Source organism: Heloderma suspectum, chromosome 4 (genome assembly GCF_057233095.1).
Source record: "Heloderma suspectum isolate Gila_16-S chromosome 4, 16-S_ref, whole genome shotgun sequence".
Lineage (NCBI taxonomy): Eukaryota > Metazoa > Chordata > Lepidosauria > Squamata > Helodermatidae > Heloderma > Heloderma suspectum.
The window spans coordinates 85345745-85370567 of NC_139461.1; the positions used below are offsets into that span (position 1 = coordinate 85345745).

Below are 24823 nucleotides of genomic sequence, written 5' to 3' on the forward strand. Positions count from 1 at the left end.
GGGTGGGGTGGGGTGGGGAAGGCTTAATCCTTCCCTCGTGGAGCATGCTGATCCACGAGGATCAAAAAAACAAAAGGATCTCTAAATTGGGGAATGGAGTTTAATGTAAGCGAGTATGGACTGATGAACATTGCAGCAAACAATCTTAACTTCACATGTGTGCTGATGGGGCCTGAGCTGGCAATGACTGACCAGGACAGGGGCTTTGGGGATGTAGTGAATAGCTCAAGGCAAACCTAGCACATGGCTGTTGGGAAAATGGCAGATTCCATGTTAGGGATCATTGGGAAAGGAATTGAAAATAAAATTGCCAATATCATGCCTTCATACAAATCTATAGTACAACCACCCTTTGAATAGTGTGTACACTTCTAGGCACCACATGTCAAAAAGGATACTGTAGAGTTGGAAAGGAAGTAGAAAATGGCAACCAAAATTATCAAAGGCCTGGAGCAACTTCCCTATGAGGAAAACTTACAACATTTGGGGCTTTTTAGCTTAGAAAAAAGGCAAGTAAGGTGGACATGGACATTGTCACTGTGGCATTCGGTGAAGAGTCTACTGTGATTCTAAAAAAAAAAAAAAAAGCCTTCATATGACACCCCGTCTCATTCCTAGAAAAGAAAGAAATCTCAATCTTTCATTTCTCCACTTTGCTGAGCCAATGACATTTCTGTAATTTGGCTCACATCTGGCTTCCTGTACAATTCTGTTCTTTAGCACAACTTATAGTGAATTCTTTTAAAACCTTTCTTGTAAAAATAGACATTTATGGGTATAGATTTAGCCCTGACTGCTTCTTCATTGAATTGCCCAGCCTAATAAAATGAGATTCAAGATAAGCATATTGCATATGGCAGGCATTCCATTCGCCTGACCTTCTTATGAAAATATAGAACAAGGAACCTTGGCTTTTACTGCCTGTACATTAGAGAAAACTTGTCATTTTATAATCCTTTTTTTGGCCTCCCCTTTTTCTTAGTTTCTTGATTATAACCAGTTGCTGAACCCCAGAAAATGATTATGCCTTGAGCAACAATAACAATGCTTGTGTCACGTATCACTCTAAATGGTTGATTATTCTTAAGTTCAAAACCTATATATAAAATGATTCAGCTTTGTAGGTTTGAGATTTTTCTATTCCGTATTCTTGACTCTAAATATCATTTAATATTTTATGTAAATTCTATAAACGTGTATTTAGATACATCCTTGGTTGGGTTTTTTTGTATATACATATATACATGGTGTAGCATAATAATGCAATTTACCAGAATTGACACAGTACGATAAAAGCATAATTCCTGATAATTCATTTCAAAGCAGAAACTGATTTTATGGGTAGGATGGACTGCAACAGCAAAGTTGGCAGAAGAAAGGCTGTATAAGATATTTTAGTACATTCCAGTAGGGTTTAAAAAAAAGAAAGGAAGAAAAGAAACTGCAGTCTTAAAGTGCAATTACTGTTGTGCAGTCATGTCAGGCCATGGAACAGACTGGATGAAGTTCAAAGCAGAAACAAGTGAGTGCTGTTCATGATTCAAAGAGAGGGAAAGAGGAAATGAACAACAGTTCTCAGGCATTCAAGTGCATCAAGAAAATAAATGTCCTTTTTCTGTCTGAAAAAATGCCTTTTCCCTCCCACATTCCTATGTATCCCAAGTCCTACACTGTCCTGATTATCAAGTCATTTAAAAATATACTTCTAGCTGTGAGTGCCCAAGTGTGGCACAGTACAACCAGCCAGCATCATGGCCCAAAAAAATGCACAGAGATTCCTTGCTGGTGCTCCACTACTGTACCATCCTAGTTTATTTTCTTCTAATGTTCCATCTGCTCGGGGGGCTGAAGAAGTGCATTGAATTAAGGGCATTTGGTAGGAGGTGGCTCTCTTTTCTGGCCTGTCTGGGCTGGATCCATCACTAGGTCTCTGGCCATTATACAGTAAGTATCTCCCTTTGGCATCTTGTTCCATTTTGAAGATCTCATACTCTGTGTGAGGCAGACGGATCCCCAAAGCAATGCAGCCATTGGTGTGAGTAACATCTTGCTGCACACCAACTTGCCATGATCCTTCTGCTCCACACTCATTTCCATTGAAGACATTCAGTAGAGAAGCTGTAGCTATGTCCATGGGTGTAACTTTCATATGATTCACTGCAAAAAGAACAAAAGAAATGTTAATTTATTTTGAAGTAATGATTTTGTCATGGTTCAGACTTCTATTTTAATCAGGGCTTGATTCTATTTTAATCAGGGCTTGATTCTATTTTCATCAGGGCTTTAATCAGGATCTTTTTAAAAAGATCCCACACACATTGACTGGGTTCACACAACATGACAACCCACACTCAGCGCTGAGTATGAGTTGTTGAACCATGGGCAGTTGTGTTGTATGAACCCAGCCACGCTAACAAACCGTGGTTTGTTAACCACAAACAACCCACAGATCATAACTGAACAACAAACCATGGGTTCTCTTTGTGGATTGTTCATGGTTAACAAACCATGGTTTGTCAGTGGTGCTGGGTGCACACAACACAACCCACGTTTCAACAACCCACACAACCATACTCAGCCTTGAGCGTGGGTTGTCATGTGTGAACGCAGCCAATGTTGTTGAGGGACATGGCATTTACTTTTGAACTGGGCCTTTATACTGTTGCTATGAAGAGTAACTCAAGTGGAAATGTACAGAATTATAACAGTGGCTTAAAATCACTTGCAGCTCCTTGCACAAAGTTTGGTTCCACTAAGTGGAGTCCTGCTTCATAAAATTCAAGGCTCATCTAGTCCACCATCCTGTTTCCAACAGTGACCAGCCACATACTTTGGGGGAAGATCACAAGCAGGCCCTAAAGGCAATACTCCTCTCCCTGTTGTTTGCCCCCAGCAACTGGTTTTCAGAGGCATGCTTTCTCTAAACTTGCAGTTTCCATTTACTGTTCATGGCTGATAGCTAGTCACAGACCTATCCTCTATGCATTTACCTATTCATAGGCAGCAGCTCTCCAGGGTTTCAGGCAGGAGTTTTTCCAACCCTACCTGGAGATACTAGGAATTGAACCTGGGATCTTCTGTGTACAAAGCATGTGCTCTACCACTAAGCTACAGTCCCACTTGAGAATGAGGGGCAGTGCTTCCCAGCCAAGTAGACTATTTTTTGAATGACCCCAGTAAAACATTTTGGGAGGTGTGTGTGTGTGTGAAGGGGTAAATAATAGCTTGGTAGGGGAGTTTTTGGGTGGGAAACCAGTACAGGCCTCTGATCTGCACTGGGAACACAGTGCCAGATCAGAGCCCCATGGCTGCTTTTCCTTCAGAATAAAAGAGGAAGCATTAAGCAAGCTTTTAAAAAAGTGTGATTAATGTAATGTGTTGTTTGGCCGTAACTGTGCATGCATAGCTGTTTGGAGCTGTGTTTATGAAGTTCTGTTAGAAAAGCAGAAATCATACCAATCACCTGCTCAGCAAGAAGGAGGACCAAGTGGGACTAAATCCAGTTCTCCCCTTCCAAACAACTGATCAGTGTGATTATTGCTCTGTACACACAGCCCTGGCATCTAGAGCACATATACAGCACTGGTTTATGTTTAGGGTTCCTCATCCAGCCTGCGATGCGTACATAGAAATATACAGCTAAATGTTATCAAATCTAATTTAAAACAATGTTAGACATGTTAAGAAACCTTAGAATTAGAGTGCAAAACTTATTAAGTGTTGTGTTATAGCTAATTATTTGGGGGAAGTACTTTGATAATGTTTAGTAATGTTTGACTTACTTCTTGTATCAGTAAAGTACTCAGTCCTAGCACCCATTTAAAAAAGAATTTCAACTTCTATGCTATGAGTGTGCTCAGCAAATTGACTAACATTGGTTCAGGTTTACACATAATTAGCCTTCAAGGAAGGGGAAAAAGAACGTTCCACCAAAAAGAGAGATTGATTTCTAGATAGGATCATTAGAGATTAAACAATTTCTGTTTCACAATCACCCTGCCCCAGGGAAGTCTGCAAATAAAACTAAGTTGGTTTTCATGAGAGTATAAAGGAGAAAGGATGCTATAAAACTGCACTCAAATTTCATTTAAACATTTTTCTATAGTCGGGAAATAAAAGTTATGTCTTTTAACATATACTTGCTCACAAAGCTAATGAAGTAACCAGTTCCAAATGGAAACCAAAAACCTCAGCAAATGTCAGTTCCATTACCATCATATATTATGGTCACTTTTAAGGCTTCATGTGCACAACATCTTGAGGAGCGGATAATCTATAAACTTCAGCACTTTAAAGAAACAACTATGATTTATATCAGCCAAGTTCTCCTGATCCTGAGAAGACTGACTAGATTTAATTTAAAAGTAATTTAAATCATTTTCGTTTTGACTTACAGCTGAACTGAAGAGGCCTCCTCCACAAAGGGAATTTCAAACAAACTGAAATTGCCGTTTCAAGTTGGGGTGGCATGATTTAATTAATTTGTATGAAAAATGTCAACAAACACTAACAAAAATCTGAGTTCCCTTGCACATATCTTTAGCAATATAGATGCAATCTTATATTTTACAGTTATGAATGTAGTTGCATGTGCTTAGGGTTGGAATGCCTTTATGTAAGTGTCAGACAAGGCCTACATTTTAAATTTCATCATGGTGTCATCTGATAGAAAAGGCAGCCTGAAGGCTCTTTGTTCAGCAGCTCTGCAGGGGGCTGACGTTCTCTCTCTCCCTCTCTCTCTCCATTTAGTAGCAAACACTCACTGCTGCCCTTTGGACACAGCCACATTTTATCGTTGCCATATGCTTTCTCTTTTTTTTATTACTTTATTTCTGGGGGCCCTTAGTGCCTGCCAGGCTCCCCATCCCTTCTGATTTTTAATATTTTAAAAAGAGCTTTTAAAAAAACCTTTAAAAAACTGGGTGGCTGACATGCCACATTGGCTTTAGAGGCATTCTTAGAAAATAAATGGTGGCTGGCTGCAGCCCAGCACTTCATTTTGAACACAGCCAGAAAAAAGAAAGGTATGGTGGTGGGTGTGCGTGTTTTGCCTTGTGTGTGTATGTTTTGCCTGGGTTTTGTTTTGTTTTAGTGTGGTGTTAGCTTGCTTGCTAGTTTAATTCTGTGCGGTGTATACGTTTGCCTATGGGGGGCAGTGTGCATGTCTTTTTCTAATGCATGTGGGTATTTTGCATGTGCATGTTTCTCTAAGCATCACCATTTTGCCTGCTGTGAAATTGGTATTTTGTTGTACTTTGTGGAGGCAAATAAGGGATTTGGCATTTGGGGCTCAGCCCCAATCTCTGCTTTGCAATCAATTTCTTGGCCAAATTACTTGTTGTCTGAGCGCTATCAATTAGCCTTCTATGAAATGGGTGTTGGAGCAGAAAGCTGGGCTCAAAGGACTGGTTTTGTCTTTAGAACCCTAGACTCCACCTCTGTCTTGTATGTAAGTTCTTGGGCAAGTTAGTTTACTTTTAGCCTCATCAGCTTGCCTTCTAGGAAATGGGAATTTTGTGACAGGCCACACCCACCATGACAGCCATTTTGTGAGAGTGCCCATGAAACACTCCCAAATTTTGAAATGTGCTCACTGGCCCAAAATCGCTGGGGATCCTTAAAATACTAGCCATTGGTCATGACCCTGGAGAGCATGCCCAGAAAGAGTGGGCTAGTATGAGGGAAGCTCCTCTATCACATTCTGATAGGGAACCTACACTGGAGGGAGGGGAGTTATTTTAGGCTCTTTACCCATTGCAGATCCCTTAAGTAAGTTTAAATAAAGTTGTTGTTCTTTTAACCCAATAAACTTGTGTCTTGTCTCTTTCATCTGGGGTGCAATGCAACATATGCTTAGAGCATATTAAAACGTACATATTCTTACCTTTAAACACAAATTCTGTTCCACCCATCACTCTGGATGAGTGTACTCCTCTGCTGTAACGACCCTTGGCATAGATAGTGAAACTGGGGTGCTTGCAGATTGGGTCAGAGTAATGATAGTAGTGGCCTTCCCAGGTATTGTTGTTGTCATGGAAGATGAAATGCCTGGTGAGAAAGAGCACTTCAGGACGCACTTCACAGCGCTGGCTCACCCATTCCCCATGTAATCCAATAGTCAAATCAGCCTTTGGAGGTAAAATTGGAGGGTGGTGTTCATCCGACCGATAGATGATCCTGCAGGCTATACATGAATGGTCATGGTTCTGAAATAAAAACCAATAAAACCCTTGTAAAACCAATAGAAACCTTGCAAGACACAGAGCCAATGTTAATTTCACAATGCTAGAAAATTATATATTTCCTTATCATAGGTTCTGTGCTTAAACATGGCAAGGAACCAAAGACCCATGCAACTATTTTGCATGCCTAAGGGGTGGGTGAACTTTCATTTTTTGAACAACAGCCCTCCATGCTGCAGGGCAAACCTTTGTTGAAGCAAGAGACTTTCAAAAGCAGTTTATAATATGGTATAGAAGAAAAAATATTTTTTTAAAAGCCCTACTTATTTCAATGGAACACCAATTTGTTGTCGTTTTGATTAAGAAAACTTTCCAAGAACTACCCTTTGGTCTTTTTGAAGAAGCATGGCTTTAACATGTGAAGTGATGTTTCAGGTGGGGTTTACCCTTATGCACATGCCTCATTAGTTTGATACACCTTTACTATTACCTTTTGCTATTACTTGGCTGGCCAGCACCATTTTAGCAGCTTTTTTAAAATCAATTTTTAAGTAGTGTGAAATACTTTTTCTCCTACATTTACATTTTAAAAAACTATTTCCATAATAGCACCAAAGTGTTTTAGCACAAATTTAAAACAAATTGCTAAAAAATAAACACACTGCTAAAACAATGTACATTGTCCCTCAGCTATATTACACCCACTAGTGTGGACAGAACATAGTTAATGGAGTGTTCACGTAAAAAAAGCATTATATGCACCAAAGTGTGGAACAATTACTGATAGTGCTAAAAGCCTCCAGTCTGGAAGCTCCCAGAGATTTATGTCCTGAAATCTACTGGTTTTCTTGCACTTGAGATAAAATGACACGATTACAAAGTATGCTATTTATACTGCATAGACTTATAACAGGCAGGTGCTTATCTAGGACCAAAATTTAGCATGCAACCTTAGCTCCTGCGATAGCCACTGTAGTGCAAGCATGCCCTTGTGTTGTAACATGTACAGCAGAATTTTAGAGCACAGCAGAAGACTGGGGGCTCTGTGCTATGAAAAAAGGAAGCCCCTTCCCACAATTACAGATTACTACAATTGATACATGGGGAGATCTGTAATGTTTTGCCTTTCACCCTGTTATATTAATAATGCTCTTCAGCGTGTTGTTGTTTATTCGGTCAGTCGCTGCCGACTCTTCGTGACTTCATGGACCAGCCCATGCCAGAGCTTCCTGTCGGCCGTCGCCACCCCCAGCTCCCCCAAGGTCAAGTCCGTCACCTCCAGAATATCATCCATCCATTTTGCCCTTGGTCGGCCCCTCTTCCTTTTGCCTTCCACTTTCCCTAGCATCAGCATCTTCTCCAGGGTGTCCTGTCCTCTCATTATGTGGCCAAAGTACTTCAGTTTTGGCTTTAATATCATTCGCTCAAGTGAGCAGTCTGGCTTGATTTCCTGGAGTATGGACTGGTTTGATCTTCTTGCAGTCCAAGGCACTCTCAGAATTCTCCCGCAGCACCACAGTTCAAAAGGATCTATCTTCCTTCGCTCAGCCTTCCTTATGGTCCAGCTCTCACAGCCATAGGTTACTACGGGGAATACCACTGCTTTTACCTATGCAGACCTTTGTTGTCAGTGTGATGTCTCTGCTCTTAACTATTTTATCAATTTATTCATTTATTTATTACATTTATAAATCAAGAGTTGTCATTGCTGCCCTCCCAAGAAGAAAACGTCTTCTGATTTCCTGGCTGCAGTCAGCGTCTGCAGTAATCTTTGCGCCTAGAAAGACAAAGTCTGTCACTGCCTCCACGTTTTCTCCCTCTATATGCCAGTGATCAATCAAGCTGGTTGTCATAACCTTGGTTTTTTTTTGAGGTTTAACTGCAACCCAGCTTTTGCACTTTCTTCTTTCACCTTCGTCATAAGGTTCCTCAGTTTCTCCTTGCTTTCAGCCATCAAAGTGGTATCATCTGCATATCTGAGATTGTTAATGTTTCTTCCAGCGATTTTAACTCCAGCCTTGGCTTCATCAAGCCCAGGCTCAGCACGTCGCATGATGTGTTCTGCGTACAGGTTGAATAGGTAGGGTGAGAGTATACAACCCTGCCGTACTCCTTTCCCAATCTTAAACCAGTCCGTTGTTCCGTGGTCTGTTCTTACCATTGCTACTTGGTCATTACACAGATTCCTCAGGAGGCAGACAAGATGACTTGGTATCCCCATACCACCAAGAACTTGCCACTATTTCTTATGATGTACACAGTCAAAGGCTTTAGAATAGTCAATAAAACAGAAATAGATGTTTTTCTGAAACTCCCTGGCTTTCTCCATTATCCAGCGGATATTGGCAATTTGGTCTCTAGTTCCTCTGCCTTTTCTAAACCCAGCTTGTACATCTGGCAATTCTCGTTCCATGAATTGCAGGAGTCTACCTTGCAAGATCTTGAGTATTACCTTACTGGCATATGAAATAATTGCCACTGTTCGATAGTTTGAACATTCTTTGGTGCTTCCCTTTTTTTGGTATGGGGATATAAGTTGATTTTTTCCAATCTGTTGGCCATTCTTGTGTTTTCCAAATTTGCTGGCATATGGCATGCATCACCTTGACAGCATCATCTTGCAAGATTTTAAACAGTTCAGCTGCGATACCGTCATCTCCTGCTGCCTTGTTATTAGCAATGCTTCTTAAGGCCCATTCAACCTCACTCTTCAGGATGTCTGGCTCTAACTCACTGACCACACCATCAAATCTATCCCCGATATTATTATCCTTCCTATACAGATCTTCCGTATATTCTTGCCACCTTTTCTTGATCTCTTCTGCTTCTGTTAGGTCCTTGCCATCTTGGTTTTTGATCATACCCATTTTTGCCTGGAATTTACCTCCGATGTTTCTAATTTTCTGGAAGAGGTCTCTTGTCCTTCCTATTCTATTATCTTCTTCTGCTTCCACGCATTGCTTGCTTAAAAATAATTCCTTATCTCTTCTGGCTAACCTCTGGAATTTGGCATTTAATTGGGCATATCTCCCCCTATCACTGTTGCCTTTTGCTTTCCTTCTTTCTTGGGCTGCTTCCAGTGTCTCAGCAGACAGCCATCTTGCCTTCTAGGTTTTCTTTTTCTTTGGGGGGTTTTTTGTTGCTGCCTCCTGAACAATGTTGCGAACTTCTGTCCATAGTTCTTCCGGGTCCCCATCTACTAAATCTAGTCCCTTAAATCTATTCTTCACCTCCACTGCATATTCATTAGGAATATTAATGAGCTCATATCGAACTGATCTGTGGGTCTTCCCTATTCTCTTTAGTCTGATTCTAAATTGTGCAATAAGAAATTCGTAATCTGAACTACAATCAGCTCCAGGTCTTGTTTTTACCAACTGCATAGATGTCCACCACCTTTGGCTACAAAGGATGTAGTCAATCTGATTTCGGTGTCGACCATCTGGTGAAGTCCATGTATAAAGTTGTCTCTTAGTTTGTTGGAAGACAGTGTTTGTTATGCACAGTGAGTTGTCTTGGCAGAATTCTATCAGCCTATGTCCCACTTCATTTTGTTCTCCCAGACCATGCTTGCCTGTAATTCCAGGTGCCGTCTGACTACCCACCATAGCATTCCAGTCTCCTGTAATGAAAATAGCATCTCTTCTTGGCGTATTATCCAGTAGGTGCTGCAGATCCTCATAGAACTGATCTACTTCTGCTTCTTCAGCATCTGTGGTTGGGGCGTATATTTGGATCACTGTGATGTTAAATGGCTTACCCTGAATTCAAATTGAGATAATTCTGTCATTTTTTGGATTGTATCCAAGCACTGCTTTAGCCACTTTATTATTAATTATGAAGGCTACTCCATTTCTTCTATAGTCCTCTTGTCCACAGTAGTAGATCTGGTGGTCATCTGATGTGAAATGGCCCACTCCAGTCCATTTCAGTCCACTGACACCCAAAATGTCTATATTTAATCTTGACATCTCCCCTATAACCACATTCAACTTGCCCCGGCTCGTAGATCTTACATTCTAGGTTCCTATGGTGTGTTGGATCTTTAGAACATTGGATTCATTGTTCACCACCAGCACCATCGGCCGCTAGCCGTCCTTTCGGTTTTGAGCTAGCTGCGTCATCACATCTGGAGCTAGTTGAACTTATCCTCTGTTCCTCCCCAGTAGCATTTTGACCATCTTCCGACCTGGGAGTTCCATCTTCCGATGGCATACCAACATATCTCTGGTTGTACTGATCCATTTAGTTTTCATGGCAAGAATACTGGGGTGGGTTGCCGTTTCCTTCCCCAGGGATCGTATTTAGTCTGACCTCTGCCATGACCTTCCCGTCTTGGGTGTCCCTTCACGGTTTAGCTCATGGCGTCATTGAGGTGCTCAAGCTCCAGCACCATGACAAGGTTACCCCAGTGAATGATTTACTATCCTACTGTATTCTTGAAAGACCAAACCACATAATATAATTCTTTGTTCTTGCATCTCTCTGAACACACACTGTTCTTCTTGTGATGCAAGCCTTGCTGCTTGGTCCTATGCAAGCCACCACCCATTTCAATATCACTTTAATTTTAGAGCCTTTAGGACAACTCTAGGCTTTTTAACAGGAAGTAGTTTTCATGTGCTGTATCCAAAATCCCAGAAACCAAATGCTAATTGTATGAAATGAGAACAGGAGAGGGAAATGCTGTATTTTGTTCTACATTGATAAGATGCAATGAGGAAGATGCTCTACAATTTAAGGATGTTTCTTATTTTTGTTCTGGCTTTTGTAATGCTTTCTCAAAGTGCATTGAGTTTTAAGTCACAGATTTGTGATCAATTCTTTTCTATGTATGTCTGGTAAAGACAATTGTAGGCACTTTCTTAATAGGAAACTAAGAAAAAGCCATAACCAGAAACAGAAGGCTAGTAAATTGGCATTCTTTTATTCTTTATGGAAAATATAAGACTTTAGTAGCTGCAAATTTGAATCACATTTTATATGATATGATGTGTATAAAAAAATTATCATTGCTAAAACTATCTTTTAGCACAAAACATTTTAAAATTATTCTGTTTAGTATCCCTCCTCATGAGATCCCTAAGGCAGCTCTCAACAGCAATTAAAACATATGATCCATAAAACAATGAAGAGTAAATAAAAGTGATTAAAAGGAAGATTAATAGTTTTCCATTTCTACTTCCCCAAAATGGAATGGCACTATGTAGCTCCAATACCATAGTTTCCAGCTCAGTAATTGTAGTTTCCCTGACTATTTTCTTGCAATATCTGGTCTGCCTCTCTGGAGTCAACACAAGCTATATGCTCTATAAGTACTTTGCTGCAATGCACCTGCTCTCTACTCGTCAAGCACTGTGGCCTAGACCACAAATTAATCCTAGAGGGTGTGTTAAATGGAAAGTTTTCCTTTTAAAGCATGGAGTTGGACAAGCTTAACTCTGACTCTTCCTACACTATTGAAAAAGGCTTGATCCAAAATATTTGTGCTTCTAGACAAGGGTTTAGATCCAGGATCTGGCTTCCATTGATGGAACAGCTCTGCTCACTGAAGATGCCTCTGCCCAATTTTGGGGATCCTCATCCCCTTCTCCGCCACATACACACTGCAACTCACGCCACTCAGCAGGGTCCTGCAACCCTCTGTGTAGGATTTTCAGGGGGCTGTGGGGAGGAAGTGGTGGGGAAGTCTGCTTCCACCAACCCAGTTGCACATGCCTAAATCTGGATCCAGCCCAAGATGTTTATTGTGCAATCACCCTGCCTCCTTCATGGAATTTTACACTGGCGGTGTGTGTCACCTTCCATTTGTATCCCTCCAATATTTTCTGATCACTTCTTCCATCTTTTCTCTCACCACAGAAAATGTTAAGGGGCAAAAGATGGAATAGCCGCACAATATTTCTTGACTGGTAGTGTGCTAGGAGGCGTCCTTCTAGAAGCACTGTCTGTGGCTTGAGAAGGGTTACAAGGCTGGCCACACAGCAAGATCAAACCAAGCATTTTCTTGAGGTGACAATATTTGCAGAAATACAGTGAAGCACCATATGATCTACAATTGTGCCTCAGCATCTTCTGTGGTATTCTTCAGATTTGTAGCTACAGTTGCTTAGGGCAACAAAAGTCTTTGGCCAGCTCTAGATGGTGGGCCATATATTAACAATGGTTCCTATGCACAGAGTGAACACAGGGCAAAATAGGCATGTCCATTTGTCACATGTCATGGTGCATATGCTTTTTCCTACAGAGATTTCTATGCAGAAAAAAAGAAGCATTCCTGGTACAAATACAGGACATATGTACAATTCCATCAAGGAAAAATGATGTTTATTTCTTGTAAAGGAGCTCTTTATCTAGGACACAGTACCCTGTTTAAATAATGAATGAAAGGTACCCCATAGTACCTTTTTGTAAGGTAAAGTTAATTGCCTTTCCTATGTGGTACTGCAACCAAAATACATTTGAGATGCAGCATACATTTCCCTCTAGTAAAATAAACTTGGATGTAAACTGAAATTGTCTATCTTCTGATGGCTACCAACAATACTACCTTTGAAGTTTCTTCCCTGCCACTGAAATGACAGGAAAGAGGTTATAAATCCATTTCCAAGGGAAGAAGCACCTTCAAAATAATGATAGGAGTGATGTTTATGGCCCAGACAATATGGCCTGTTTTAGGAAGAGCCAATGCCAACAGCAATACTGAATGGAATGGAAAGGAACTTCCAGTGTGCCCCCAGATCTTGTGTTTTAAGGTGAATTCCTACTTCAGGCAAAGGGAGATGAAATCCATGGGACAATATGTCATACTATAAAGTCTTATTAAGCAAAATAGACATGTAATATATATTCTTGGGTGAAAGCCAACAATCTGTCTTTTAACATCTTGGAATACTCTAGCTTACTTTCCTGTCACTGATCCTCATCTTTCTTAATCACTTCACATTTCCATCCCGCCGATTCCACATGCTGGACCATTTCAGGTGACTGATCTTCCTTTGCGCTTAATCAACCTAAAAGCCCACCCATTCTTTCCCCTTGTATAGCATTTGTTTTTAAAGAAATACACTGTTAACTCTCAGAATCTCCTGTCTGAAACTAAGAACCAAAAATGTGCACAGGATACAGATTTTGAACTGATTGATTAATCCCCAATTGAAATGCCAGATGATTGAAGGAGGGCTAATGTTGTCCCTATCTTCAAAAAGGGCAAAAAGGAGGAACCTGGGAACTACAGACCAGTCAGTCTGACATCCATCTCTGAGAAAATTCTGGAGCATATTATAAAGCAATCCATCTGTAAGCACCTTGAAAACAATGCAGTGATTATGCGAAGCCAACAAGGATTTGTCAAGAACAAATCCAGCCAGACTAATCTGATCTCATTTTTTGATCAGGTAACTTCCCTTGTGGACTGTGGGAATGCTGTGTACATAATATACCTCGACTTCAGCAAGGCTTTCGACAAAGTGCCCCATGATATCCTGATGAGCAAACTAGCTCAAAGTGGCTAGATGAAACAACTATCAGGTGGATCCACAGTTGGCTACAGAATCGGACTCACAGAGTGCTTATCTATGGGATCTTCTCAAACTGGGGAGAGGTAACGAGCGGGGTACCGCAGGGCTCAGTCCTGGGCCCAGTGCTCTTCAACATTTTTATTAATGACTTGTACAAGGAGGTGCAGGGAAAGCTGATCAAATTTTCAGATGACACAAAATTGGGCGGGACAGAAGACAGAATTCAAAGGGATCTTGATAGGCTGGAGCGCTGGGCAGAAAACAGAATGAAATGTAATAGGAATAAATGCCAAGTTCTGCATCTAGGAAAAAGAAACCAAATGCAGAGTTACAAGATGGGGGATACTTGGCTCAACAATACTACAAGCGAGAAGGATCTTGAAATTGTTGTAGATCACAAGCTGAATATGAGCCAACAATGTGATGTGGCTGCAAAAAAGGCAAATGCTCTTTTGGGCTGCATTAATAGAAATATAGCTTCCAAATCACATGAAGTACTAGTTCCCCTTTACTCAGCTCTGATTAGGCCTCATCTTGAGTACTGTGTCCAGTTCTGGACACCACACTTTAAGCAGACATACTGGAGAAGGTTCAGAGGAGGGAAACGAAGATGATCAGGAGACTGGAAACAAAACCCTATGAAGGGAGACGGAAATAACTGGGCATGTTTAGCCTTGAGAAGAGAAGACTGAGGGGAGATATGATAGCACTGTTCACTTGAAAGGTTATCCCAGAGAGGAAGGCCAGGATCTCTTCTCTATCATCCCAGAGTGCAGGACACAGAATAATGGACTCAAGTTACAGGAAGCCAGATTCTGTCTGAACATCAGGAAAAACTTCCTGACTGTTACAGCAATACGACAATGGAACCAATTACCTAGGGAGGGAGGCCTCTCCTACACTGGAGGCATTCAAGATGAAGCTGTCAGGGATGCTTTGACTTAGATTCCTGCATTGTGCAGGGTGTTGGATTCGATGGTCTTATAGGCCCCTTCCAACCCTACTATTCTATGATTCTATGAAAACAGAGAAATGAATCTTTCGGCATGGAAATAAAGAAGACTTTGGAAAAATGTTATTTTTGCCTTATAAGTTGCATGTAGCTGCAATATGCTAAATTTATCTTTCTTCAAATGATAAAGGCTGTAAGAAACACAATCAAGACTTTTCTAATCAGAACAAAAAAAGCAAATGTTCTTCATTGTCCTCCTTGCTGGCTTTGAGCTCTTCCTTATCCTACCCTTTCCTCTTTTAGTGACACCACAGAGAAACAAAAACCCAGCCCCAAACCTGCACCGGAATATCTACATTTTCCTATAATGTCTCACTTGGGACCCAGTACTTTTAACTATCACTTTTTATTTAAAGTTAGAACAACAGGGATGTATGTACAAACAAGATGTTTATTCCCTCCCCTCCTCCAATCCCTGTTCCTGAATTTATTTGTGACAGCTCTGGTTCCTACTGCTATCCTGGTTAATGACAGTAAGTCCCCTACTCCAACTTTAGCGAAATGGCTTGCTTCACAATTCCTTTGTTTAAAGCATTTTATAAACTTAAAGTAAAAATTATTTCAGGAATTCTGTTTCTCCTGCCTCTTTCTCTTTTTTGCCCAGCATACTTCAGACTAAAAAGTCCAGATTCTCATCTGGTGTAAATAATCTTCAATCCAATAACCTTAATGGAACTGCACTGATTTATGCCAGGTGAACTGGAATTTGTTTTGATTGAAAAGCTGAGAGTACTGCAGAGTTAAAGACAAGCAGTTTTAGTGTATTAGAAATATTGACTAAGAATACTGTTTCATTTTCAGCTGACTTTGGTTAGCCTTAAAAGATGTACTTAGCAGCGCACCCTTAAGCCCATAAAACTGTTGAATTACAGGCACAGCACAACGAATGCCAGAGAAGGGCATGTCAGGTCAGGATTATTATGCTCAGTATTTTAAAGGCCTAACGTGGTAGCTCTCGAATCTGTGTCCAGGCCTTTTGAGTAAGAGCCCCCATGATGAGCCCAACGGAAAACTCTAAAGCATTTGATTCCAAAAGTGATCTGAAAATAATGAAAAACAAATAGAAAGGGCTGGATTTCTTCACACTATGCTGCTGTGGAACTGATGCCATATAAAAACACTTCCATGCGTATTTAGTACAATTTCCCACTCCAGTGCCCCACTGCTCAGATATCTCAAGCCCAAGAGAACACTTTAATGAATGGTTAGAATCTCTCCCTCACCAAAGTGATAACTAGCAGGCTTTCCATGATCTCATATATGAGGCTAACATGGATAAGGGAACTCCCAGGGAAGCAACCCTGAAAAATGCAAATGTTAACTGAAGTTTAAAAATGATGTATGGACTTTATACAAGATTTAAGAGTAATGACATAAGGTACGATATTCGAGTGTCATTTTCTGGCAGTCCAAAGTACAGTTATCTTGAGCAGGGAAACTCAAGTTGCATTAAGAAATCTTAACTACATTTCACTTTTAAGTATCCTTTTAAAACCATTGTGTCCCAAAAAATGTAACCTAAAAAGTTGAAGCTGTCTGACTTGTCTGCTTCAGTAGGATTTTATTGCCCTTTGAAGGCAAAACACTTTTCAAAAAAGAGATGTTTTAACATTGAATTTAAATCCTAGCATGTTGGGTGAAATATGAGAAATGAGATAAACAGTGTCATTCTCAGATGTAGAATGTCTACATTTGCCATCTATTCCACTAAAGCAATACTAATTTACCATTTATCATTGACAAAAAGTATCACAGGGTTCCTGCAAAAAGTTAATCAAGAGGCTCAACCAGAAGATAGAACATGAGAAAGTTTTCACATTTTTTTCTGCATTTGATTTAGTTACCAATTTGATCTACTGTAAGCCACCCTGAGTGCCATTTTTGGTAGAAAGGCAGAGTATAAATCAAATAAATAAATGAAAAATATTCTAAACACTAAATAAGTTGCAATTAGTTGAGAGAGACTGGTAATGCAATGCTAAAATAACTGTATCTTTGCTAAATGAACCAAAGTGTTCTACTTTTGTTGGACAGAACTTGCCTCTAGGCTGAACACTCTGTTTCATTCTCTGGAATTAATTCTTACGAGTCTTTCCCCACAGCTTTCTCTTTTTACTTAGCCCCACAGGTTTTCTCTTACCTTAATTTGTATTTTTAAATCTTCTACTTAACATTGTGATTCGAGGGAAGCTGTCCCTAAACCCTTCCTCTTTCAATGGATTGTGTGATCACTCAACTTGTGTAAGACACAAAGAAATAGAAAGATACTTCAAAGCTAAAGAGTGACCTGATGTCTTAACCCAGAAGTGACCTACATGTTTAAACCTTGGACATTTTGAACCTCAATTTATTATACATTTCCTGGTCTTTAGCTTCTGTACAAAACTATATTAATATCAGCTCTAGGGGAAATTCCTGGCCCTGGCTACAGACATATTTCCAGATTATAGCAAACTTGCACTGAATTTGTATTTAGCACAAGCGACAGGTGCCAAAAAGAAGAAGAGAAAGGCAAATACTTCAATTTAGCTCATGCATGTGCCAATTCTGTATTTACCATTTGTATTCATGAATACATGTCATAAATTTAAGTGTTTTTTAGACCAAGGCTGAATTACTTGCAATTTTTCCTTATTTTGTTTATAAAAAGAAGAACTTTATATTGTTTCTGTTATGTCAAGACAGAGTTCATGTTTTACTTCAAGTACACAGTGGCTAAGAGGGACCTGAAATGGCAAGGGAGAGGTGTGTTTTATACACTCCAGAGATTCAGTATTCATGTAGATAAGCTTGAGGAGACCTACTCTGAAATAAAGTTATCTACAAGAGTCTCATGGATACTTGAAAGTATAAGCCAGATGTGGGTTTACTTAGGGCATCTCTACACCAGCCTTAAATCCTGCATTTAAAACAGGGCTTTCTGCTTCTGTTTAAAATGCAGGATCACAACTGTCTCTCTTTACATGCGCTTCCTTCTCCCTGATTCCCCCCATATCTGAGTCTTCCATTATCTTTCATTGATCTCGCTCCTCTTCTTACAGCTTTAACTCTTCAAGGAGGAAACTGAAGCAGAACACAATGGGGTGATTTGATAGGTCATTATCTGCGATCTATTTAAACATGGAACAAAGGGCATTTAGTGCAGGAGACGCTTTGAATGATCACGGCGTCATGTAAAGGGCCTACAAACTCCGTGAAGGAGCCATCTCAATCTCAGGATAAAAGCCCGGTGTGAAGGAGCCCTTAATCTTGTGCAGTATACCTTTTCTTTCTCTTACTTCCCATGGTCCCCCAGCATGTGTTAATGTTTTGTAATTTTAAACATGCAATGGTGGACCACAGGAAATCAAGAAAAAAGGTAGATCTAATGTAGAATCTTTTTGCAGTTAAAGCACAGAATATGTCCTCTTCCTGAACACCAGAAATATCTTCTGCATTCTTGGCAAGAATTGCTGCAACCAGTAGGCACTAGGTGGTACCAAAGACATAGGTCAGTAGTCCACTGGTGAGCTGTGTTCTATCTTGTGCCCACCCATTCCTGGTGTTCCCAAAGAAAATCATTGTTTCAGACTGCCACTGCACATGGCCTGCACTGCACACTCAGTTACCTTACCCTATTTCACAGCCACCACAAAACCAGTTATGTCAAGTATTTCAAATGAAAAGCAACTGAAAGGCAGCCCTTGACTGCTTTTGAATTCCTATTCTAGCTCCACTAGAATATTGTGTAGGCTAAGGATTATGAAAAATGTATACAATATTATAGTGATTTTATTTAACTACTAACGAACAGTATTTGCTTTAGGGGCCCATAAAGAAGGTATTTGGGGGGAAGCTCCCTCTTTTCTTCTATGTGCTTGAACAAACTTTGGGCCTTTGGAAATTCACTGAAATTAACCGCTTGGCTTAGATCTATCTAGTTTTCACTTTGGGCCTTTGATTTATCATCCTGCAGCTAAATCACTATAAAGAATTTGGAATAAACCCAATTCTATTTGGCTTTAGCATTCCTAACATATCCAACAATCATTTGCTTTTAATTACCACTCAGTTGGCCCATATAAGTAGTATGAATGTGGCTTCTAGATTCAATTTGGCAGCTTTATCAACTTAAACAGCTTCAAGGCTCTCTATTCTTCATAGATGTCTAATGATTTTAGCTGTGTTTCTATACTTAAAAAATAAATAAAAAGGAAATGAAACAAGCTTTGCCAGACAGAATTGTACAATACACCTGATTCACTTCAGAGGTAATTTCCTCACCCAACTTACTGTGTGACCGTAAAAACTTAAAAAAAAACAAGTTGATTTAATGTTTCTGTTTATGCATGGTGTCTAGTTTCCAGAAGAGTCTGAGACTAGTGGTTTTAAACTCATTTTATAATTTAAGCTCATTTTCGGCTATTTCCCTGTGGACCAACAATTAGAAAAAGAAAAAAAGTTCAAAGGAGAATGTCTATAACTATGCAGAAGTGTTTTGTGTGGACTCAAGATGCATCTTATGCGGCCATTGTTCTTACATTTACGACATTGCAACCTATAAGAAACTAGAAGCGGTCAAACTACACAGTACGTTTGTTTGTGTGTTTTCCCAAAGAATTTTTTGTTGTTGTTTTGTTGTGGGAAGCAGTAATCTGGAGTGGAAGTTTTCAGAGGAGGACATTTTTCCTTTCAAAATCACACTTTCCAAGCACTTGTAGGGGAAAGTACAAGTGTCCATTCTTCTCTTCCAGGGAGAAAAAAAAACAAGGAGAAATTTGGGAAGAATGGACCACAGGGAAAGCATCCCTTTCCCCACCCACATGATATTCTACTCTAGACTGCAACTTCCCACACCTGCTTTGGGTTTTTTAAAAAACTGCCCAAAAATCTTAGGGAAAAATATATGCAACTGGCATGCATGGTCTGTGTTCAAATCGATACTCTTTCCAGCAGGCCACTGCTGGACATGGAGTGCTAGACTAGATGGACCTGGGTCTGATCCATCCAGGCCGTTCTTCAATTCTCTTATTGCTTTCTCATGAAAACAAAACAATGTTTAACTTTGCATAAAAAAGTAAAATTTAGAACAAAATGAGATTATCCTTTATTTAAAAATGTCCTGTTCAGAAATTGTCTTACAAAAGATCCCTGGAAGTTGAATACAACTCAACCAAGGGAAGTCTATTTCTTTGCATATAGGTAAGTGTTCTATATGTCCATTCAGTGGTGGCTTATTAAATAATTCTACCAAATTGGTTACAATCATGCTCATTGCTGTGAAAATCTTTAAAAACAGTATGAAGCACTCTAAACTAGAAGTGACTCTAACGCATTCTGCCTGGAATTGACAATAACTCAAGTCTCAAACATGGTTCCAAATGCTATGTGCATTCTTTTGAAATGTCATCAGAAAATCTGTACACAGGCTCATTGCAACACCCTAATGCTGTATTTTCATCTCTCTCTCTCTCTCTCTCTCCCTGTCCCTCTATGTCTCTATACAGTTAGGTGCTGTGCTTTCAGCTCTCACTACAGATGAAAGCTTCTGAACTCTCTAAAAAATGAATAAAGAGCTCCATTGATCTCTTCAGTTCTTCCTTTTTATAAAATATATTTTACAAGAAACAGGTATACAGACCCTGGATCATGCATAATTTTCTAATGGCTTGTTTCTTTAGTAATGCTCTCAGCTCATGTTCCCGTTCTTTCATTGTTGCTAGACTGCCATCATACCATTCCCCCCACACAATGCTTTCTTCTCATACCTTCTCAGTAGCCTTTTCTTTCTTCAATAGAAACCCCTCCCCTTACCCATCAACCTTTTGTTCTCTGAAGAGATTTCATAGCACATATCAAAGGTGTTACTTCTAGAGGTACTAAGGTAATAACCTCAGTATAAAGAAAAAGAACAAACAGACAAAAGAGAATGGGACACACACACGTGAACTCAGCTAGCAGAGAGCGCATGCACCCAGCCTATCAAGTATGAATTGTAAACTTGGATTGGCTTTCTTCACAGGGAGCTTTTATCCTGCAATTGAGATTGCTCACTCATGGAAGTTTGCGGGCTCTTTACATGACCCCATGACCATCCAGGGCATCTCCTGCATTAAATGCTCTTTGTTCTGTTTCTAAATAGATAGCAGATAATGAGCTATCGAATTACCCCATTGTGTTCCACTTGAGTTCCCTCGTGAAAAGAGGCAAAGTGGCAAGAAGATGAGCGAGATCAATGAAAAATAATGGAAGACTCAGATACGGGAGGGGGAAAAAGGAAGCGGGGGAAAAAGGGAGTTGTTGTGATCCTGCATTTAAAACGGAAGCAAAAAGCCTTGTTTTAAATGCAGGATTTTAGGCTGGTGTAGAGATGCCCATATAGGGGCTGCTTCCATTGATTTTTAGTCTCTTCATCTTCAGCCTTGATGTTACTCCTTGATTAAGACTTTGAAGCCAGGATTTAGTTCCTTGGTTCTTATGATGGTTTATTAATCCTATCATGTCAACAAGTCCTGAGTTATTTTTTTAGGTCTTCCTCTTATAGGCAGTTTCATTTTTATGACTAGGAAATCCTGGATTCCATAGTTAGGCTTCTGTCAATCTGACCAATAGTGCACTAAATGGATGCAATCTCAAAATCTTGACAAGAAGCTGTTGTTCACTAGTTCATATCATAGACAGAACTGTAGAATCTCAAAGATGTTTGAAGGTCATTTAAACTAACCCTGTGCACTGAAGTAGGAACTTCCATACCCAGCTTCTCTAACAGCATCAACCCACATTATGTCTCAGAAGCAAAGAACTGGAAGTTACATGCAGTTAGTTAAATCTGCATATAATTTTAACTCATATGGAAGTTTACAAACAACCATTAGTGGATGCACTTTGACTACAGGGGTGCTCCATCATCTCTGCTCTATCCGAGTCCTCCCTCAACTATTTCCATTGAAGCTGATCATTATAATGCAGGGATGGGCAACACATGGCCCAAGGACTGCATGCTGGCCTTCACTGCCCTTCACGATTTGTCCTCCACTGCTGATAGCAGCCACTGCATTTAACCCCTTTCCTTGCCACATGTAACTGCTGTCAATCCCTGCTGTGGTCACCGCTTCTTCCTGTTTGCCACTTGTCTGCTCCTGAGGAAAAGCATGGCTTTTACAGCCACTCCTGTGGCTGCCACGTGGCCCTCCAGATTCTTCTTCCCCCTGGAAAATGGTGGTTTTTACAGTTGTTGCTGCAGCCGCTACTTGGACCTTCCCACCTCTCTTTCCCCAATGCTCATCCCTCCCCTGCTCCCCTTTTCTCTTCCCACAAAGCAAAATTGTTCCCCACCCCCACCCCGTTTGGATGTGCAGCCCCGAGTGGATCCTCAACACAAAGTAGCCCTCAACCTAATGGAAGTTGCCCATCCCTGTTTTAAGGACTTTGTAACTTTAAAAATCATGTCTGAGTTTGCTCCTCCCGCCTCCTATTTTCTCATCCTTTTTTCCTTTTGTATTAGATGTTTTAGACTGTAAACCTGCAAGCAGGAACTGTATTTTGTTTGTTGTTGATCTTACGTAAGCCACTCTGGATGCGGTTTTGGCTGAAGAATTAAGTAAAAATGCTATAAAAACTGAATTTGGTAGCATAAAATATGAAAAAAACATAAGTCAGTCTTCAAAAAATCTTATTAGATGTATTTGGAAACAGTAGGTGCTGAAAAACAATGAACTAGGCAAAGTTAGGCAAAGATTTATTTGCTGCTTTTTTCCTCAGGATTTTAATGAGAACCTGTGGACCACACAACAGTGTTTTCACCTCAAGCTGCTCTTACCTGACCTGAAGATATACAAGATTTCACTTCTAATAAAACATAAAAGCTAAGAGAAATAGCCTCTGGGGTGGCTGGCTACTCAGCTGGAATAGTTTCCAGGTATTCAAGAAAAGATGGAATATAGTGTCATGTTACTAACAGCAACATTTCAAAGCGCAGGGAACCTTGGAAGGGCATGGGCTAGGGGGAAAAGCATATGAGAGGTCCCTCCATCCTCCAAATCTGTTTGGATCAACGAAAGTTTGATGTTGTACATTTATTTCTAATGTAACTATTAACAACAAGAAAGTGGTTTGTTCCAACAAGCTGATGCTGTTTAAAAAGACAAAAGATGCAAAAGAAGCAAACTCTGTGATGAGCCAGCAAAAGGAGAGGACCGATGGGAGTTATAGGGGCAAGCCTGGAAGAAATGACAGTGCTGTGGATGGAAAGAAGAGAGAAGCAACAGCGATAAGGGGTGTGTGAAGGTACTGGGCAGAAGCTGTAGTGACAGATGATTTTGATTGATGATAGACCATGTGAAGATTTTTGTGAGATACTCTTTGGCTTACTTTGGAGATTTCCTGTAAGAAAGGGATGCCTTATCAACATGTCTTGGAAGTAATTCTGAAAATATTCACATACCTTTGCGTTCTGCAGAGGGGGCTGGTAACTAGATGGACGATAATACATCCTCTGAGCAGGATCCGTGTGGATGTCCCCAAGAAATAGCTCCTCTACCAAGTGATCTAAATTATGGTGAAGGTACTGTTTCTCTACACGGATGAGTTGAAGTTCATGCATAGCAAAATTCAGTGCTCTGGTGCATTCGTAGCCATTCTCTTCTCTCCATAAATCATAGCTCACATTCTGTTCCCAAGGTTTATCTTCTGATATAAATCCAGGGCATGTACGGTTCACCAACTGACTTAGTCTTTCAGCCACTGCCTCACTGTGGCAGTTGATCTGTACGTTATGCAGCTGGTAGTCCGCTTCAGTCCCTCCTCGAATGATCCAGGATGCTTGGCGGAGGCGAACTTTACCACGGATAACTAAGGTATAGATTGGGTTTGTGCAGCGGTTACCCCCGTAATAAAACTGGTAGGCCTTGAATGTATTATTGTGATAGAATCTGTAGGATCTTGTAATAAATTCTGGGCCTGACCTAACTTCACATCTGTAGCCAAACAGAAAGTAAAAAAGAGAATCTGAGTGAGGTGTGAAATTGTAACAGGTCAGTCATATAACAAGTGGTCACTAGTATTACCAGGGCTGTTAACACACCTTATTTATACCATAATATTCACACTATTCTCAATAGTGATAATCAGAATTCAAGCACTCTCTTATACCTGTATTTAGCAATACGTTTGGGTTTTGTTTTTTGTTTTCTTAGAGAGCATCTCAAGCAAATGCCCTTTATCTCTTTGATACTATGTTGCATTTTCTGGATCACACACCCCACCCCGTTTTATTTATTTATTGCCAGTTTTCTCTTTTCTACCCACATTTAGTACTTAGACTTTCTCTTTTCAGAACACGTTTAGTGCTTAGATCTGTAGCCCAATCTATTCCAACTACTCTCAAGCAGGGGCGTTGTTAGGTTCTTAAAAGATCCGGGGCACAGGCCCATAACAAAAATGTGTGCATATGTATATATATATATCCAAGTGTAAGCGCACGACTAATGTGTGTGTGTGTGTGCGCGTGCGCACATGTGGTGTGCTTGTGTGTGTGTATAGATTACATACATACATAAGTAGTGTGCACTGACTCCCCACCCCACTTCAACTCAGACCCTGATTCAGCGTTTTGGAATTGGCCGCTTCTGCTCGGGCCAATTTGTAGTCGGACCACTTCAGCTCAGCACCAAACCTGAGTCAATGTTTGGAAAAATGAGTCTTTATGCTTCCTGTTGACTACCATGAGAAATCAGAAAAAAAATGTAACTTTTTTCTCTTGGTCAGAACTGGATGATAATTTCAGGAATGGTAGCCCCCTAGAAGGAGATTGCAACAGGGGGTTGGACTCGATGGTCTTGTAGGCCCCTTCCAACCCTATGATTCTATGATTCACCTGCCCAATGTCAGAAAAAAAAATAGGTGCAGGGTTTATATTTTGATTTTCTTTTAAAGGGAACTGCCAATAACATTTTTATTACTTGGAAGAAGTGGATAAAAATTTCAGGATTCATTGCCCCATCAGAGGAGATCATGTCTGCCAAATTTCAGAATGATAGCCTTTTGTGAAAGGGTGGCCTTGACATTTTGAGGTTTCCAAGAGGACATACTTATCTCCCTATGTTCCTTGTAGACCATTGTTCTGAAAATTA

General features: G+C 40.2%; 1 protein-coding gene across 2 annotated transcripts in view; it reads right to left on the reverse strand.

The window, feature by feature from the left end:
- Positions 1-963: 963 nt before the first annotated feature.
- APCDD1 (APC down-regulated 1) overlaps positions 964-24823 on the reverse strand; it is a 38726-nt gene continuing 14866 nt past the window's right edge. For both annotated transcript variants that reach the window (XM_084849858.1, XM_084849859.1), the window contains exons 3-5: positions 23137-23668; positions 5885-6206; positions 964-2157 (exon numbers count right to left, since the gene is read on the reverse strand). In XM_084849858.1, coding sequence (XP_084705984.1) covers positions 1706-2157; positions 5885-6206; positions 23137-23668 — 1306 coding nt within the window. In that variant the 3' untranslated portion in view covers positions 964-1705. The remainder of the gene's footprint in view (positions 2158-5884; positions 6207-23136; positions 23669-24823) is intronic.